This window comes from Synchiropus splendidus, chromosome 17, assembly GCF_027744825.2.
Source record: "Synchiropus splendidus isolate RoL2022-P1 chromosome 17, RoL_Sspl_1.0, whole genome shotgun sequence".
Lineage (NCBI taxonomy): Eukaryota > Metazoa > Chordata > Actinopteri > Syngnathiformes > Callionymidae > Synchiropus > Synchiropus splendidus.
In genome coordinates, this window is record NC_071350.1 from 18,231,257 (window position 1) to 18,247,569 (window position 16,313).

At 48.3% G+C, this 16,313-nt stretch overlaps 1 protein-coding gene across 4 annotated transcripts; it reads left to right on the top strand.

Annotated features, from left to right (window-relative positions):
- The first annotated feature begins 24 nt into the window (after nucleotides 1-24).
- Nucleotides 25-16,244, top strand: thoc2 (THO complex 2). Of its 4 annotated transcripts, none has more exons than XM_053846175.1 (38): nucleotides 25-188; nucleotides 3,487-3,542; nucleotides 3,899-3,990; nucleotides 4,073-4,124; nucleotides 4,198-4,268; nucleotides 4,356-4,477; nucleotides 4,560-4,693; nucleotides 4,872-5,032; nucleotides 5,125-5,217; nucleotides 5,376-5,531; nucleotides 5,711-5,883; nucleotides 6,020-6,215; nucleotides 6,280-6,315; nucleotides 6,392-6,522; nucleotides 6,658-6,759; nucleotides 6,854-6,938; nucleotides 7,087-7,180; nucleotides 7,273-7,353; nucleotides 7,426-7,522; nucleotides 7,617-7,734; nucleotides 7,871-8,050; nucleotides 8,134-8,298; nucleotides 8,417-8,692; nucleotides 8,831-8,972; nucleotides 9,104-9,261; nucleotides 9,541-9,669; nucleotides 9,772-9,903; nucleotides 9,979-10,163; nucleotides 10,705-10,895; nucleotides 10,963-11,065; nucleotides 11,140-11,498; nucleotides 12,316-12,374; nucleotides 13,506-13,541; nucleotides 14,691-14,816; nucleotides 14,972-15,035; nucleotides 15,101-15,243; nucleotides 15,313-15,380; nucleotides 15,660-16,244. In XM_053846175.1, the coding sequence occupies exons 1-38, from the start codon at nucleotides 115-117 to the stop codon at nucleotides 15,685-15,687; spliced, it is 4,668 nt and encodes a 1,555-aa protein (XP_053702150.1). In that variant the 5' UTR covers nucleotides 25-114; the 3' UTR covers nucleotides 15,688-16,244. The 4 variants fall into 4 exon arrangements, 3 of the variants coding, with proteins under 3 accessions (XP_053702150.1, XP_053702151.1, XP_053702152.1); XM_053846176.1 differs by lacking the exon at nucleotides 25-188 and adding an exon at nucleotides 1,873-1,985; XM_053846177.1 differs by lacking the exons at nucleotides 25-188; nucleotides 13,506-13,541 and adding an exon at nucleotides 1,873-1,985.
- The last annotated feature ends 69 nt before the right edge of the window (nucleotides 16,245-16,313 follow it).

The window sequence follows — 16,313 nt, forward strand, 5'->3', positions numbered from 1 at the left end:
CAATTCGCTGGCAATGATTTGTTCGCCTGAATAGTATTTATGACCTCCTTAAATACTGTTGCTTCCAAAAGCGACTGTTACCTCACTTGAACCTCAGAGAACGTACCTGACTGTATGAGGAGGATGGCGACACCTCGGCTTCCAGGGGAGTGGAGCAGACACTGGGACAAATCAGGAAGATCTGTTCTGTGAGTAGATGGGAACCTGATGCATTTCCGTCAAGGAAATTGTGTCTGTGATTTTGCATAATGTCCATGTCATGACCTGGAGGCAAAGGGACAGTGGGACAGTACCTCTGGATTGGCAGACCGGGGTGGTGCCCCCCAGTTTAAGAATGAGGGTGTGTTCCAACTACAGGGGGATCACACTCCTCAGCCTCCCTGGAAAGGTCTATTCCAAGGTGCTAGAGAGGAGACTTTGACCCATAGTCAAACCTCGGATTCAGGAGGAACAGTGTGGTTTTCGGCCCAGCCGTGGAACACTGGACCAGCTCCATACCCTCCGTCGGGTGCTCGAGGATTCATGGGAGTTTGTCCAACCATTCCACATGTGCTTTGTGGATTTGGAGAAGGCGTTCGACCGTGTTGTTCTGCTGGCCTCATCAGACCGGGACCTTCAGCATGCACTGGGGCGGTTTGCAGCCGAGTGTGAAGTAGCCGGGATGAGGAGCAGCACCTCCCAGTCTGAGGCCATGGTTCTCGACCGGAATTAGGTGGTTTGCTCTCTCCGGGTCGGTGGAGAGTTCTTGCCCCAAGTGGTGGAGTTAGTATCTCGGGGTCTTGTTCTCAAGTGAGGGAAAAGGGGAGCATGAAATTGATAGACGGGTTGGTGCAGCGGCAGCAGTGATCAGACCGTCGTGGTGAAGAGGGAGCTGAGTCACAAGACGTAGCTCTGGATTTACCGATCGATCTACGTTCCCACCCTCACCTATGGTCATCAGCTTTGGGTCATGACTGAAAGGATGAGATCGCGGATACAAGCGGCTGAGATGAGGTTCCTCTGCAGGGTGGCTGGGCGCACCCTTAGAGATAGGGTGAGGAGTTCGGTCATCTGGGAGGAGCTCGGGGTGGAGACGCGGCTCCTCCACATCCAGAGGAACCAGCTGAGGTGGCTCGGGCATCTGACCCGGATGCCCCCTGGACGCCTCCCTGGGGAGGTGTTCCGGGCATGTCATACCGGGAGGAGACCCCGGGGAAGACCCTGGACTCGCTGGAGAGATTAAGTCTCCACTCTGGCCTGGGAACGCCTCTGGATCCCCCGGGAAGAGCTGGAGGAGGTTTGGGCGGATCGGAAAGTTTGGGCTTCCCTGCTCCGAATGCTGCCTCCGCGACCCGACCCCGGATAAGCGGCAGAAGAAGGTGAAGGTACATGCTCGTCCGTGGCCATGTCGCGGGGGCAGCAGCTTCATCAGGGAGCTCAACGTCCATCTCCGGGACAACGCCTGCTAGTTCTGACAGGGGGATCCCAGTGAGGAGATCTCATCCCTCCAGCTGCTCCTGGATCACCCCTCGGTCTCCTCCCACCCAGGGCTCACGCTCATAAGACGCCCCCTGCTACTCCGAGTCTCTCCCACTTGACAGAACTCCGGGTGACACCGGCCACCCGTCGAAGGAAACTCATTCAGGCCCCAAACAAAATCATTCAGTAAATAACCCGATGAATTGTTCGAAAAAAAAAGGAACACAGTGACCCATAAAACGGAATAAAAATATTTTTTAAAATTGTATTCGCAGATCTAACTACCCGTTCAAAGTACAGGTTGGATAATAGGAGCTGGACGTTGTCTAAATGTAAGCAGGCGTAAATGCCACTCGCTGTTCCGCGCAACAATGGAGCGCGAGCGCTGACTCGCAGCGGGATCCCAGCATGCAGCAGCGCATTTGACCATCCAGAACAAGACATCCGGGCTGAGTGTGGAAGATGGCGACGCTTGTCCTCGCTGGTGAATGGATCAAAAACTGGGAGAAATCGGGGAAGCATGAGTTGTGAGTGCATTTCACTGTCGATAACGCGTCGCGCCGCTTCGCCGACTGCGTCTTATGAGTAAAGGAAGCGGGTGGACGTGTTTCGGCGTGTTTAGCACTGAAGCTAACGTTAGCGGGGCACGAGCTAACACCCGCTATCGAACAGATATTCGGAACATCGCGTCGTTTTGGGGTGTTTCATCAACAGCGAGTGAGGGGGTTACAGTCCGTGTGCTGTTTACACCGAACAAGCGTGTGCTAACTGTGACACAATCCTCCCCGCGTTCATCCGCTTTGGTACCCTCAGTGTGTTGTCAACACGGTGGCTAAGCTACGAGCTAGTTAGCGACACGAGCCATAATATCACAAGACTATGTGCCACTGTAAACTAAACGCATTTACGAGCCACCTCCTAAAATGACACCCGTGACGCTGTTCCTAGTATTCAGTGTAACCTGTAGTGAATTTTGAGCTTCTACAGAATGGGCTTGGAGGTGGAGGGAAAACGGTTAGCGGCTAACATGCTAACGAGAGACAGCGCTACTGCAGCCCGTGAAGCGTCGCGTGTGCACGGTTATAAAATGATGCGTCTTCACCGCCGTTAAAGTGACTAGAAGCCTTCTCTCTTATGAGGAATAAATCGGCCAACATAGCATGGTCTGGTTGGGATTTTAAGTGCCATCGCGTCGTGTTGCTCTCGCCGGTTAATTTGTGTACTAAACTATGTGCAACAGTAAATCAGATTTTTTTCCCCCCAAAGAAACTCAAACGCATCATTCTAGTAAGTGGGATTAGGATTAGGTCTTCTCCAGAACATTCGCGCTTCATAGTCTGATAGCGACTATCCTCCCGGGTGTCGCAATAATCTGTCATTTATCCATTATCTCCTTCTACTGCTGACTATTGAAACAATAGATGAAGGGTCGTAAAACTGTCTTTGACAAGTGAACAGTTCCCCGTTGCATCTTGCGCCTATGGATGGGTTGCCTAGACAACCCACAAGTGCCCCTCACTGTCATCCCGTGATGGATATCTCATTGAGGTGGCCCCCTCTCCTGCGCCTACTGTTGCCGCAGGTTCATTGGAGAATACAATGGGAGACACATTTAAATACACTAGAAATGTCCAATACCTTTTCTGTGTATTTTTCCGTTGAAAACATTTGTGTATGTGTGATCATGCAACTCGGGTGTTTTTAGAATTACACGGTGGCATCTGGTCGATGATAACTGTCTTGGAGAAACACTGCGTTGGTAGACATTGTATCCTTCCAAAGTAATTGTGTCTGAAAAGGGTCTTCTAAATAATAATGTTACTTGGCAAAAAGGTAGAAGTGCAAAGTAACATGTTGTGTTTTATAATTTTCTTCAGTATGTATTCCTAATCGTGGTAGCACATGTTTGACATCAGTAAAAGAGCGCACACTACTGGTTTGACCAGTGCGGTAGAAGCCTCTTGTACTGCAATCTTCTACTTCTGCTTCTACTGTCAACTGAGCTGCTACATCTTCTTCTCTTTACAGTGTCCAACTGTGCAAAGACCATACACAGAAAACAGAGAGTGGCAGTGAAATCAAAGGTGAGTCAAACATGTCTTTTAATGTCTCATACACACCTCATTTCAGTGTCACACCATCAAAAGTCATGATGTAAAGGCGAGTTGTGTAATGTTGAGGGGTCCGTATGATGGGATTATGACACCCCAAATGGGGTAAATCCCTGATGTTTAGTGGTTGCTGTTGTGTCAATTTGAGTTTCCCAAATTGACGCAACATAGTGGGAAAATCCTGACAAAACCAACTTGGTCTTATGGGCTTTTATTTTATTGTATTTTTTTGGCACTTACCCCTGAACTAATTGAATTAAAAGTTTTCTCTTTATGTCGAGCATAGTATTCTTTATTAATCATTTGTTTGTTTGCCTTTTCACCTCCAGATATACAGGCTGCCCTCTATGAGCTCTGTTGGCAGGTTGTCTTGGGGAACCTGAAGGTGGACCATGTCACCAGTGTACTTGGGGAAGTGATGGTATGGGTTTTTTTTCCTAAATTTTGGTAATCTGAAATGCTTCCAGTGTGCTGAGAATGTCATGTTTTTTTTCCTTACTCAGGAATTTAGGGATGACATGACATCCATCCTGGCAGATGTTTTCAGTATACTAGGTTCGTATCTAAATCTGTTGTTCTTTCCACTGTCAAATGAACAATGAGTTAATCTTTCTCATTCTTTTCTCAGATTTAGAAACAAGTGTGCTGGAAGAAAAAAACAAACGTGACCATTACACCAAATTAGTGGGAGCTTGTTTGGTAAGAAAACAGTTTTGTTTGAAAATGAACAGAAAAAAACAGAACCAGAAAAAACATTTTTTCCCCTCAATATTTCATCTTTTCCAGTTTTGTGTTCCTGAGGCTATCTTGAAAGAGCGTCTGGACCCAGAAACCCTGGAATCTCTCGGGATCATCAAACAAGCTCACCAGTTCAATCAGAAAATCGTCAAAATTAAGACAAAACTTTTGTAAGCAGCTCTGTAGTTAAAACCGTTTTCCTACTCTGGTCAAACTGGTCATGCAGTGTTAACTGAGTTCTGTTCTCCACAGTTACAAACAACAAAAGTTCAACTTATTAAGGGAGGAAAACGAGGGCTACGCCAAACTCATCACAGAACTTGGTCAGGACCTCTCGGGCAACATCACCAGTCACATTGTCCTGGAAAGCATCAAGTCTCTTATAGGTGAAACAGTTTGGCTATTTTTAATAGTTTATTTCTGATTGCTCAATGTACATTGTACCTGCCTGTTTATTCATTTATTTAGTTGTACAATATGTGGCTGCTTTGTGTCGAAGTTTTTTTTTCAGCCACAATAACAGTAAAACTTGATCAGTCATGATTCTTTTTTTTTTTTTTGCAGGATGTTTCAATCTCGACCCCAATCGGGTGCTGGACATAATCCTGGAGGTGTACGAGAGTCGATCGGACCAGGATGACTTCTTCCTGTCCCTCATCAAGTCCTACATGTGTGAGCCGCTCACTCTCTGCCACATTCTTGGCTTTAAATTCAAATTTTATCAGGTAAGGTCACTGTGTCCTGGTAACACAACAAAAGAGTGTGCAGTGTTTTCCTCCTCCTTAATTTGTAATGCAACACAAATCTCTGTCTCAAGGAACCGAACGAGCAAACTCCCAAATCCCTTTACCACATTGCTGCTGCGCTGCTGCACCATAACCTGGTAGCACTGGAGGATCTTTATGTTCATGTAAGAGACTGAACTTGTATACAATTCTCTTTGTAGTCACCATCATCATACCGTCATCTTTTCACACATCTGTTTGAGACCTGAATCCAACATGGCTACCGCCATTCCACTGTGAGTCGGGTAAGATCTAACTCTTTTTTTTTGTCTTTCATCTCCAGCTGATGCCTCCGGATGCCACCATCATTGAGGAACATAAACGGGACATTGCAGATGCCAAACAAGTTGCACGCAAACTTGTCATGGTTGTGTTGCCTTCAGATAAAAATGAGGACAAGGACAAAGATAAAGAAAAGGAAGAGGAAAAGAACGATCAGGTATCTTTAGTTCAGTATCAGCCTCTCACCCCTCTGTTGGCCCTTGTAGAAATGATGATATTGTAATTATTTAAATATCATCACAAATATTTTTGTGAAGTAATAATTCACCTGTAAGAGATTTTGTTAACCACTGTAGATGGATCCAAAGATTCTAATTTATTACGCGTCCTCTGCAGCCCGTTGACAACCAGAAGCTTGGCTTGTTAGAGGCTCTACTCAGGATTGGGGATTGGCCTCACGCCCAGAGTATTATGGACCAGATGCCTTCCTTCTTCGCTTCTTCTCACAAGCCCATCGCCCTGGCTCTCTGCCAGCTCGTACACCTGACCGTGGAGCCACTCTATCGAAGGTTTGTCTTCCCGAGTTGCTGCAAGTCTGAAGTCTTGTCTATAGTGAAGGAAAATTTCTTACGCTTGTAAAGATGTCACCGCAGCATGGATGCAGAAGATGTATAGCACAGATAAATGTTGTGTATGTCCTCACAGCACCGCAATTCCAAAAGGAGCAAGAGGAAAGGTGTTTCATCCACTGGGGAACAAAGGGGCCCCGGCCCCTGTGGAAACCTTTGATGGCTTGCGAAGGGACATCTTCAGCATGCTTTGTTACCTCGGCCCCCACCTTGCCCATGACCCCATTCTTTTTGCGAAGATTGTGCGCCTGGGAAAGTCATTCATGAAAGAGGTACAACACCGACTACATCTGCACCAGTGACATGTTTGACTCAAGTTTTTTTTTTTATTCACAGTACCAAAGTGAAACTGTTACTGACAAAGACAAGATGGTCAGTATTGTTGACACACTGCAGATGGCGCGTTTAATGTGTATGATTGTGCTAAGCCTTGTCTTTGTTACTGCAGGAAACCCTCTTGAGCTGCTTCCTCTGTATCGCTGACCAAGTGCTACTTCCCTCCCTCTGTCTGATGGACTGTAATGCCTGCATGTCGGAGGAGCTGTGGGGCCTCTTCAAGCTTTTTCCCTACCAGCACAGGTGAGTCACAGTATCATCGCAACTCTTTTGTGCTTCTGTAAAATTCCAGACGACCATTAGCCAGGACCTGAGTTGTACTGTGAGCCCTCCTGTGTTTAGTGTCTGTTGTTTTGAACACTGTATTTTATCTTTAAGGTATCGCCTATATGGGCAGTGGAAAAACGAAACCTATGCCTGCCATCCCCAGTTGGTCAAAATCAAGGCCCACACTGTGGAAAGGGCCAAATACATAATGAGGTGAGTGACTGACAAAAATGAACAGTGGTTTCCAGTTTGATCTTTTTTTTCCCATTTGTTTCCTTTAATAATCTGTCTTTAATCCTTTTCCCAGGCGCTTGACCAAAGAGAATGTCAAACAATCTGGAAGGCAGATTGGCAAATTGAGTCATAGCAACCCCACCATTCTTTTTGACTATGTGAGTGTGTCACTTGTGAAGTGCTGTGGTATAAGATGTCTCTGCTTTGAACGGTTTTGGATCATGGAGTGTGGAGTTGTTGGCCATAATAGCTGTCACAATCTGCCAGGGTATCTGAAACGTACATTTTCTTTGTCCGGCCCTTCAGATGCTCTCTCAAATCCAGTGGTACGACAACCTCATTGTTCCAGTGGTGGATTCCTTAAAATACCTCACATCCCTGAACTACGATGTCTTGGCCTGTATCCTTTTACACTCAAATACCAGTAATGAAAAATGACTGCAGTGCTGATTTTGTGTCAGTCTTGGTGCTTTCTTTTAACTCTGACTCAAGATTGCATCATCGAGGCTCTGGCCAATCCAGAAAAGGAGAAGATGAAGCACGACATCACCTCCATCTCAGCGTGGCTTCAGAGTATGTCCTGTGAAGAACCATGCGTCATTGAGTCGATCAGTCGAGGTGTTGTAACAAAGCCCTCTCCTCCAGGTCTGGCGAGTCTGTGTGCAGCTGTGTTCAGAAAATACCCGATTGAGCTGGCAGGCCTTCTTCAGTACGTCACCAATCAGCTGAAGGCGGGAAAGAGGTGAGTTGCTCACTGGCTCTCTGAGATATGATTGTTTTAATGCAAGTCCCCCTGGTTTCTTGTTTAATCTTGTTTAATCTCTGTCCCTCTTCAGTTTTGACTTGCTCATATTGAAAGGAGTGGTGCAAAAAATGGCCGGTATTGAGATCACAAACGAGATGACAATGGAGCAGCTTGAGGCCATGACTGGAGGAGAGCAGCTCAAAGCAGAGGTACGAAACATTCACCTCTGCATCATTGTGAAATGTGTATGTGATGCTGTTGCTCCCCTTAAACAAGTCTGTCAGTTCTCTTGGCTTGCATACAGTTGCTGTGCTGTTTATGAATCCTGCTCTTTCTCCTCCACAGGGAGGCTACTTTGGCCAGATCCGAAACACCAAGAAGTCCTCGCAACGCTTGAAGGATGCCCTGCTGGATCATGAGCTGGCTCTACCACTCTGTATCCTGTTGGCCCAGCAACAAAATGGTGTGGTGTTTTTGGAGGGTGGAGAGAAGCACCTGAAACTCGTGGGTCACCTCTACGATCAGGTGAAGAACAATGGGCCTTTCCCCATCTAACATGTCTGTAGTAATGAAGGGATCTGCGCTGACCTTCTGCTCTTGTCTGCCAGTGTCATGACACTTTGGTGCAGTTTGGCGGATTCCTGGCCTCCAACCTCAGCACTGAAGATTACATCAAGCGGCTCCCATCCATTGACGTGCTCTGTAACCAGTTCCACACTCCGCACGACGCAGCCTTCTTCCTGTCTCGGCCCATGTATGCCCATCAGATTTCGGTGAGTGCTGCTGCTTTTGGGCGCTAGACCACGGCACGAAAACAAAGTTTGTTACTCCTGTGGAATGGATTACCAACTGGCCTGAGCAGAGACATGCTTGTTTGTCTGTCTCTCACAGTCGAAGTATGATGAGCTGAAGAAGGCAGACAAAGGCAACAGACAGCAGCAAAAGATGCAGCGGTACGTGACGGCCTGTGAGCAGGTCATGGCGGCTGTCCACGAAGCCGTGGTGTCCCTACATCCACCCAGGGTCTGGGACGACATTCGCCCTCAGTTCTATGCCACCTTCTGGTCCCTCACCATGTATGACCTTGCCGTCCCACACGCGGCCTACGATCGTGAGGTCAACAAGCTGAAGGCTCAGATCAAGGCCATCGAAGAAAACCCGGAAATGGTAAGTCCTTGGAGTGGATATAATCCTATAACATCACATCCAACACTTAATAGCTGCTCTCGGTCTTAAGCATTTGAATTAAACTTTCAGTGTGGCTCTCAGGGCAAATGACTGACAAGCTTTCTGGTTCCAATGTAGCCTCCCAACAAGAAAAAGAAGGAAAAGGAACGCTGCACCGCCCTCCAAGAGAAGCTGCAGGAGGAGGAAAAGAAGCAGCTGGAGCACGTTCAGAGAGTTCTGCACCGGCTGAAGCTGGAGAAAGACAACTGGTTGTTAGCCAGTGAGTGTCCTCGTTTTTCTGTTTAAATGCCCTCATTTAATGTCACGTCTCTTTCACACATTCTAAATCCCAAAGTTGACGACAAAATCTGTGAATTGAGCTGAATTTCTTCTGTTTATTTTTTTTTACAGAATCGACAAAGAACGAGACGATAACAAAGTTTCTGCAGCTTTGTCTCTTCCCTCGATGCGTCTTCTCTTCCATCGACGCGGTGTACTGCGCCCGGTTTGTGGAGTTGGTCCACCAACAGAAGACGCCAAACTTCTGCACCCTTCTCTGCTACGATAGGGTGAGACAAATGGTCGATGTCTCGGTTGTGAACTGCTTCATCCATGAGCACATGAGTCGTTATCTATTGTGTCAGAGCAGTGAGGAGGTGACAGAAGAAACAAACGTGTTCACTTCAGAGACTGAGGTGGTAAAATGGATGTGATGCAGAAGTCGCATAGATTAGTTTGACAAATTTTAAAAGCAGAGACTTGTGGACCTGCTCAAGTGCTTCTTTGTTGTTTTCAAAGTTTAAAGCAATCAGCTTTGTTTCTCTAAAACCTCTCCACCTCTGTTCCAGGTTTTCTCCGCCGTCATTCACACTGTGGCCAGTTGCACAGAGAACGAGTCTCACCGCTACGGACGGTTCCTCTGCTGCATGTTGGAGACTGTGACCCGCTGGCACAGTGACCGCGCTAACTTTGAAAAGGTGAACTAAACAAAAGCCTTGCTTTCCTTAAAGTCAGACGCAGTATTTTTATTCATTTTCTAGGCAATGTTAATGATTTCATTGTACTGTTCAACATGGCAGGAATGTGGCAACTACCCCGGTTTCCTGACGATCTTCAGAGCTTCTGGCTTCGATGGCGGGAACAAGGCGGATCAGCTAGATTACGAGAATTTCCGACACGTGGTGCATAAGTGGCACTACATGTTGACTAAGGTGAGTGACTTGCTCCTTGCATTTGTTGGCAGTGAAATGCCTCATGGTGAACTCTTCTTGTGACCTTGGCTGCAGGCGTCGGTCCACTGCCTGGAGACCGGAGACTACACCCACATCCGCAACATCCTCATCGTGCTCATCAAGATCCTGCCCTGTTACCCCAAGGTTCTGAACCTGGGCCAGGCACTGGAGTGCCGGGTCCTCAAGATCTGCACTCAGGAGAAGGACAAGAGACGTGACCTCTATACCTTAGCTTTGGGGTAACACAGCATTTGTGTGCTGTACAGCTCACCATGGAGCATACAGTTAATGATGTGAATTGTTGCAGTACTGTTTGAGTGCAGCTTATTCTGATGATAAATACAGAGTACCAGTCGTGTTGGTGCCACGTTTAGGGCTCCAAAACGTTGGTCCAATCCCATTAATAATTCCAAATTCTAGCAGGCAATTTTCTGATTGCAACTGGAAAATGATTATTTTAAAATCCTTTGCTGTTCCTCAGAAGAGCTGCAGTGGGTGCAGGTTTGTGTTCCAACCAATCCAGAGGATAACGTTTCACCAGTCAGGTCTCTGAACACTATGATCAGGTTGCCTGTTGCTCTGCCTGGTTGGTTGGGGCAAAGACCTGCACCACCTCGGCCCTTTTGAGGTCCGGTATGGACATCCCTGCTTTACACTATTAACGCCATCAGTCTGATGGACAGATTGGCCTTTTGTCAATTCACTTTTTTAGTTTGCCGATGAAAAGTTCATTTCTGTGTCTGTCTGGCTCTTTGTGCAAACCTGTTGTGCATTTTGCAGTTACTCTGGTCGGTTGAAAAGCCAGAAGGTGCACATGGTCCCTGAGAATGAGTTTCATCACAAAGAGCAGCCGACACGCAACGTACCCGCCAGTACAACTGCCACCACCACCCAGCAGAACGGTCCCGCCAGCACCAGCAAACCTGCAGCAGCCTCCGCCGCCAAGGGAGAGGAGGGGACGTCAGAGGATGGTGAGGAATCTGCTGCTTTAGATGCTGAAAATCATGACGTCACAACTGACTCGTTGCTGGCTTCTAGATTACGTGAAGGAGAAATCTATGTTGACCACAAAACCAGCCAGCAAAGCAAACAGTTCTGCAGCCAAAGTGACCGCCAGCAATGGGAACGGTGCTCTTTCAAGGTTAGCTTGTCACCGAGGCAACACTCCGCTCATCCTCGCAGCATATGGGAAACTTACCCAACTTTTCTTTGCAGCACCAAAGTTTCTAAAGAACGAGACGACAAAGAGAAGAGTGGGAAAGAGAAAAAAGAGAAAAAGGAGAAGACGCCCGGCAGCACTCCTGAGATGAAGGCAGAGAGCCGCCGAGAGAAGCAGAGAGACGAGAGGGCAGGGAAGGAAGAGCGGGCGGCACGCGAGGGTAAGGAGAAGACGCCCAAGACCGAGCGGGTGAAAGCCAAGGACGAAGACAAGATTAAAGACGACAAGACCAAAGTCGGCAACGGCGAACCCATGGAGCTGTCCAGGGAGCGAGAAACCAAGAGCAAGGAGAAAGGAGACCGGAGCACAGTGGCCCTCAAGTCACCCCGATCAGAGTCCGCAGAATCCGAGTCAGGTAAAGTCTCTTTCTTCTCTCTTCTGTTTTTGTTCGCAGCCACAAAACGTTCACTGGAGAAGCCACAAAGCTGAGGAGAGAACAGCTTAATGTGGTGGAAGATGGTTATTATTTTAGAGTAGGGATAACAGAATTCAGTTCAAGCACTAACAGGGCCGTCTGGTTGCCCTCTCCATGGGGCCTAGGAGATACAGCGGCAATTGGAACTGAACGTGTACTTAACATGACATCTGTTGAAAAATAATATCAACGTCGTCGGAACTTCGGTTAGTTGAGTTGGTCCGGCTCATCAGGAAACAAGTTTGACGTTGGGTCTCTGACGCTTATCTCTCATCTGTGATATGGATGTGCCACAGAAAAATCCTGTGGTCTGAGGTCCGCTGAGAGGGAGTTTGTTTCAAAAACCACTTCATAAATGTTAAGTGTTTTTTTTTTTCTCCATCAAAACGAGGGCCAATTGCTCCTGACTCGAAATGCAGCCGTTCTGGAAGTGATCTGACAGAGAAGCTGTTAAGGGGGAGCTTTATGGAGAGGCGACAATAAAGACACTGGCTTTTAACCCCAAATGATTTGACTTTGGTGTCACCGCCTCATCAACTCAAATTTGACGCATAGCAAAAAAAGGCCTTAAGCACCTCAGTCACGTTTACAGACTCTCTACCAGGTGGTGCCGTTGGGTTTTCAACTTGACAAGGGGTTTAAAATCAGTGTTGCTAGGACAGGCAGATGTTAGCCTGCAGCTGAACCAGGAGATGTTTGCAACTGTAGCCTTGAAATCTGAAAACAGCCCTGACGCGTCTCCTCCTTCCTCTGACAGATCACAAAAGACGAAAGCTCGACAGCCACTCTTCTCCATCCCACTTGTCGTCTGTTAAGGTTAGTATGGCTTGAAGGAAGGATGCCCGTTTCTTCTCCATCTCCCGGGGAATTCCCTGCTGTTGCACATTTCAGCAGCACAGAAGATCACAGAGGAGTTCTCCTGTTAGCCACCTGAATATTCCCAATCAAATCCATGGGAGCTGGAAATTCCATGGACATCAGAATCTAGTTTTGCAGAGACGGGGAGGCCTCCCCAGATGGACTTGATAATCAAGAGAATATATGTAGATATTGAGTATTTTCATATTGAAATAGCAATCTATTTTCGTAAAGAAGCAGCCGATGTGCCTTCAGAAGACCTTTTTTACTTTTGGAGAAGAAGAGCCTGCACTTGTTTTGTTGAAAGATTTTTAATACTTGAAGTCCTGACCAAGCCGCTGAAGCTGAGAAGACGAGAAGAAGTTTTTTTTTTTTTTTTTTTTTTTTTTGAGCCCAAGATCCAGCAGAAGACAGAGTCATCGACTCACAAACACCAGCTCATCGCTCCGTCCTTAAATCAGCCTCAGTGAAGTCCTCAAGCCTCACCTGAAGCAAGACTCACCGCCCCCCCGGCCCCGCCTTCACCACCCTGGTGTGGAACCCGCAGCAGTGGCCGCCACACCAGCAGCACGTCCACAGAGGCGCGGCAAAGTTGCAGCCGGAATTCCGAGGGCAGTAATCCGGCGCCTGGAGCACTGCCCGGCATGGAGCTCGTGATAGCTTTAATTTAACCTTCTACCTGAGAAGTAGGCTCCTGTGTCTAATCCAGGTTTGAATTGTAAGTCCCAGCATCAGTCATTTATGTAGGGAAGCAGCCGCACACAGAACACTTGCTTTCCAACACATACACGCTCACGCACCAGCACGTCAGCAATCTCAGCAGCACTCGCACTTTAGACACTCACCAGCCTCCATCACTGTCAGAGAAGCAGCCGCAGCTCAGGGACCTTCTCACTCCTGACATAATCCTGACTTCCTGTTTGTAATAACCTTGTCAAAGCCTCGATCCTCCAAGGTCGGCCTGAGCCAGAAGTGACGCCCCCTGCAGCCCTTCTTCTTCCGCCTTAACTGCTGTCTGAAAACCTGCTCCCAAAACTCCCCGCCCCCCACCTCCCCCAGCTCATCTGTCATCTCCATTCATCCCTACAGGACAATAACATCGAACTCAAGGAGCCCATTCCCAAGGTTTGACCCGCCTCTTTCGTCTTCATGTCAGTGACCCCAGCAGTGTCAAACTCCAGGCCCCGGGGCCGAAGTCCAGTCAGTCTTTCAGAAGACGTGAGGGCCTCCTGTGTTGTGAGTCCTATTAGCCTTCACTGAGTCCCACTGGTCGGGCTCAGGTGGGACTCGTCCGTAAACAGGAACTTTGTTTGAAAGTTTGGCCCCTGGTGCACTTGAGTTTGACACCCCTGGATGAGGAGACGTTGAACGTTTGGTCATGTGATCGCAGCGGGTGACACCCTTGGTTAGTGACGTACAGATGAACTAGATGATGTGGCGTGTTTATTTGTGTCAGACGAGAACTGTGGCCAGAACTGGGCCAGACGCGATGACACGCCCCACTAGTGCGTACACGGGAGCGGAGAGAGTGAGCTCCCTGTGAAGGAGCTTAGTTGTTGGGTCGTTCCTTTGTGTCTCTGGAGGCTCAGCGAGTCAAACAGAACCGACCCGAGTTGGACTTGGACCAACCTCAGTTGAGCTGCGATTATGTCAAGTTCAATACTTCTATATATAACGGAAATGTATCTCTCTCATCTAAAAATCAGACTAGTTTATAGATAATGAACTTTATCCGATGGTAACTTGCAATGAACCACACTGGCCCTTTTAATAACCACTTTTTCCCCAGGTATGTTTACCTCCTACCTGTTTAGTGGTGATGAGATTTTCATTTGATAAAAGTGATGGGTTGTTACAGAGCCCGAAAGTGTGCGTGTGAGGTCATGTTGAGTGGAGGGTTCAGTTCAACACGACGCATCAGGTGTTTTATTTAACCAAGCTTCAGTGGTCTGGCAGCTGCGAGGCCCCTGAAGTGAGCAGGATATGGGCCCTTCAGTGGTGTTGTATTCCAGGGCACCTGACCCGAGACCAAGACCACACTGGACACAGAGCAAACTACCTGTCTGTTCCAGTCAGACCATTTCACTTGTTCTTTATTCTGGTTTCTTCTGCAGTAAGCAGCAGCAGCAGCTGTGTCAGCAGACCTGTGCCTCGGTGCTCAGTCTGGTCTTGTTTCAGCTGGTCTGGACTACAAAGCTCCGCCGCTGTGACAGAGCCACCTGGGCGGGTCCCCCCTCCGTTTTCTGCCGTCTTCACCTGTGACTGTCTTTGCAGCACCACATCATCTACAACTCGCTCTCCCGGTCCAGGAGTCGCGAGAGGGAGCCAGAGAAGAAAGAGGCCGACGTCTCGCTCGGCCGCTCCAAAGACAAGAAGGACGAGCGGAAAGAACGGAAGCGAGTCAGTGGCAACTTTTGTGGCGTCCTGCGTGTGGCCGTGCTCGGTGCTTGAAGTGGTGACTCGGCCGAGCGGACAGAAGCGCCCGCCTGGACCTCCTGGTCCACTTCAAGCACTGGGGGCCTGGGCCAAGTCCCTGACCTGTGGTGTCCCCGCAGGATCACTCCAACGAACACGAGCTGTGCCAGGAGTCCAAGCGCCGGAAGGATGAGAACGGAGCCAGTAAGTGTGTGAGGCGGGAGGCCCGCCCCCCTCGCCGCGCCTCAACCCCATCTCCTTTTTTCCAGACTCCAAGAACGGCAGGAGCGTGAGTCCCTCCAGCGACTCCCCACCCTCTCTGGAGAAGGAGAAGAGCAAGCGGTCCAAGTCCTCCAGCAAAGAGAAGGGCGAGTCGGTGAAGGCTGAGCGGACCTCGTCTGGAGGGAAGAAGGTCAGAGCCCCGCCGCCCGCCGCCCTCCTCACTGGGAGTCTGTGTGGCTGATTTAGCGCTGCTTCGCAGGAGTCCAGACACGACAAGGAGAAGAAGGAGAAGCGGGAGAGCAGCGGAGGAAAGGAGGAGAAGAAACAATATCCTTTCACATGATCAAGTATGTGCCAGGGTGGGAGCTCGGGACGGACCCACCTTTAGTGGAACCTTTGACTCAAACGGTTTTCTTTAGTTCTTGTCTGGAATTGACTCACTCCTGGCTTCCATTTCTTTATTACTCTGTTATACTCCCGAGGAATTATTTAATCTGACCACCCTAGGAATCTGTCCTCATGAAACATGTTGACATATTCAAGTCCCATTTGTTCACACTTGAGCTGTTGCAGTGCGTCGTTGTCAGTTTCCCTTGACGCTGTCACTCATAAATCCTCAGACAAACACAGATGATGTCACGGCGCCGCTGGACCGAAGGAGCCCCATCACCCGGGCGACCCGCCTCTTCGGGGTCGGGACTCCACACCCTCCCTCCCCTACTGTTATTTTTCCATTTATGATTTTCCCTCCCTCCTGGCGGAGGTCCGCCCACACGTCTGCCACTTTTTATGTCGCCTGCTCGTTTTATTGGAGATTCTCGGCCGTCAGTTCACACCGACCTCGAGTCTTTTTATTTATTTATCTCCACCTTTTTAATCGGAGCAGAGGTCTGTGGAGCTCGGAAGCTGATTAAAGGACCAGTTTGTAAATTGTGTACAATAAAGGAAACATGAACTCCTCATGTACGTCTTTTCATTTCTCCCGCTTTTGTTTTGTTTCCGGCAGTCGCACTGTGGTTTGTGTCAATCACCTTTTTACATCGTTTATATGAATTCTGGAGAGATTTCAATTGTGTTAAAAACTCAACTTCACTTGTGTCAGAGGATTTCTGGAGATTTTATCTGCTGTACTCGACTTTAAACCTTTTTTTTATGAAAGCGAAACCAATAAAATGATAGTTTTCCTAGTGCCGCACTTGTCCCGCCTCTTCTTTGGAAACACTTGCTTCTCTTCACAGCCAGATGGCGCTGTGGCCTCCG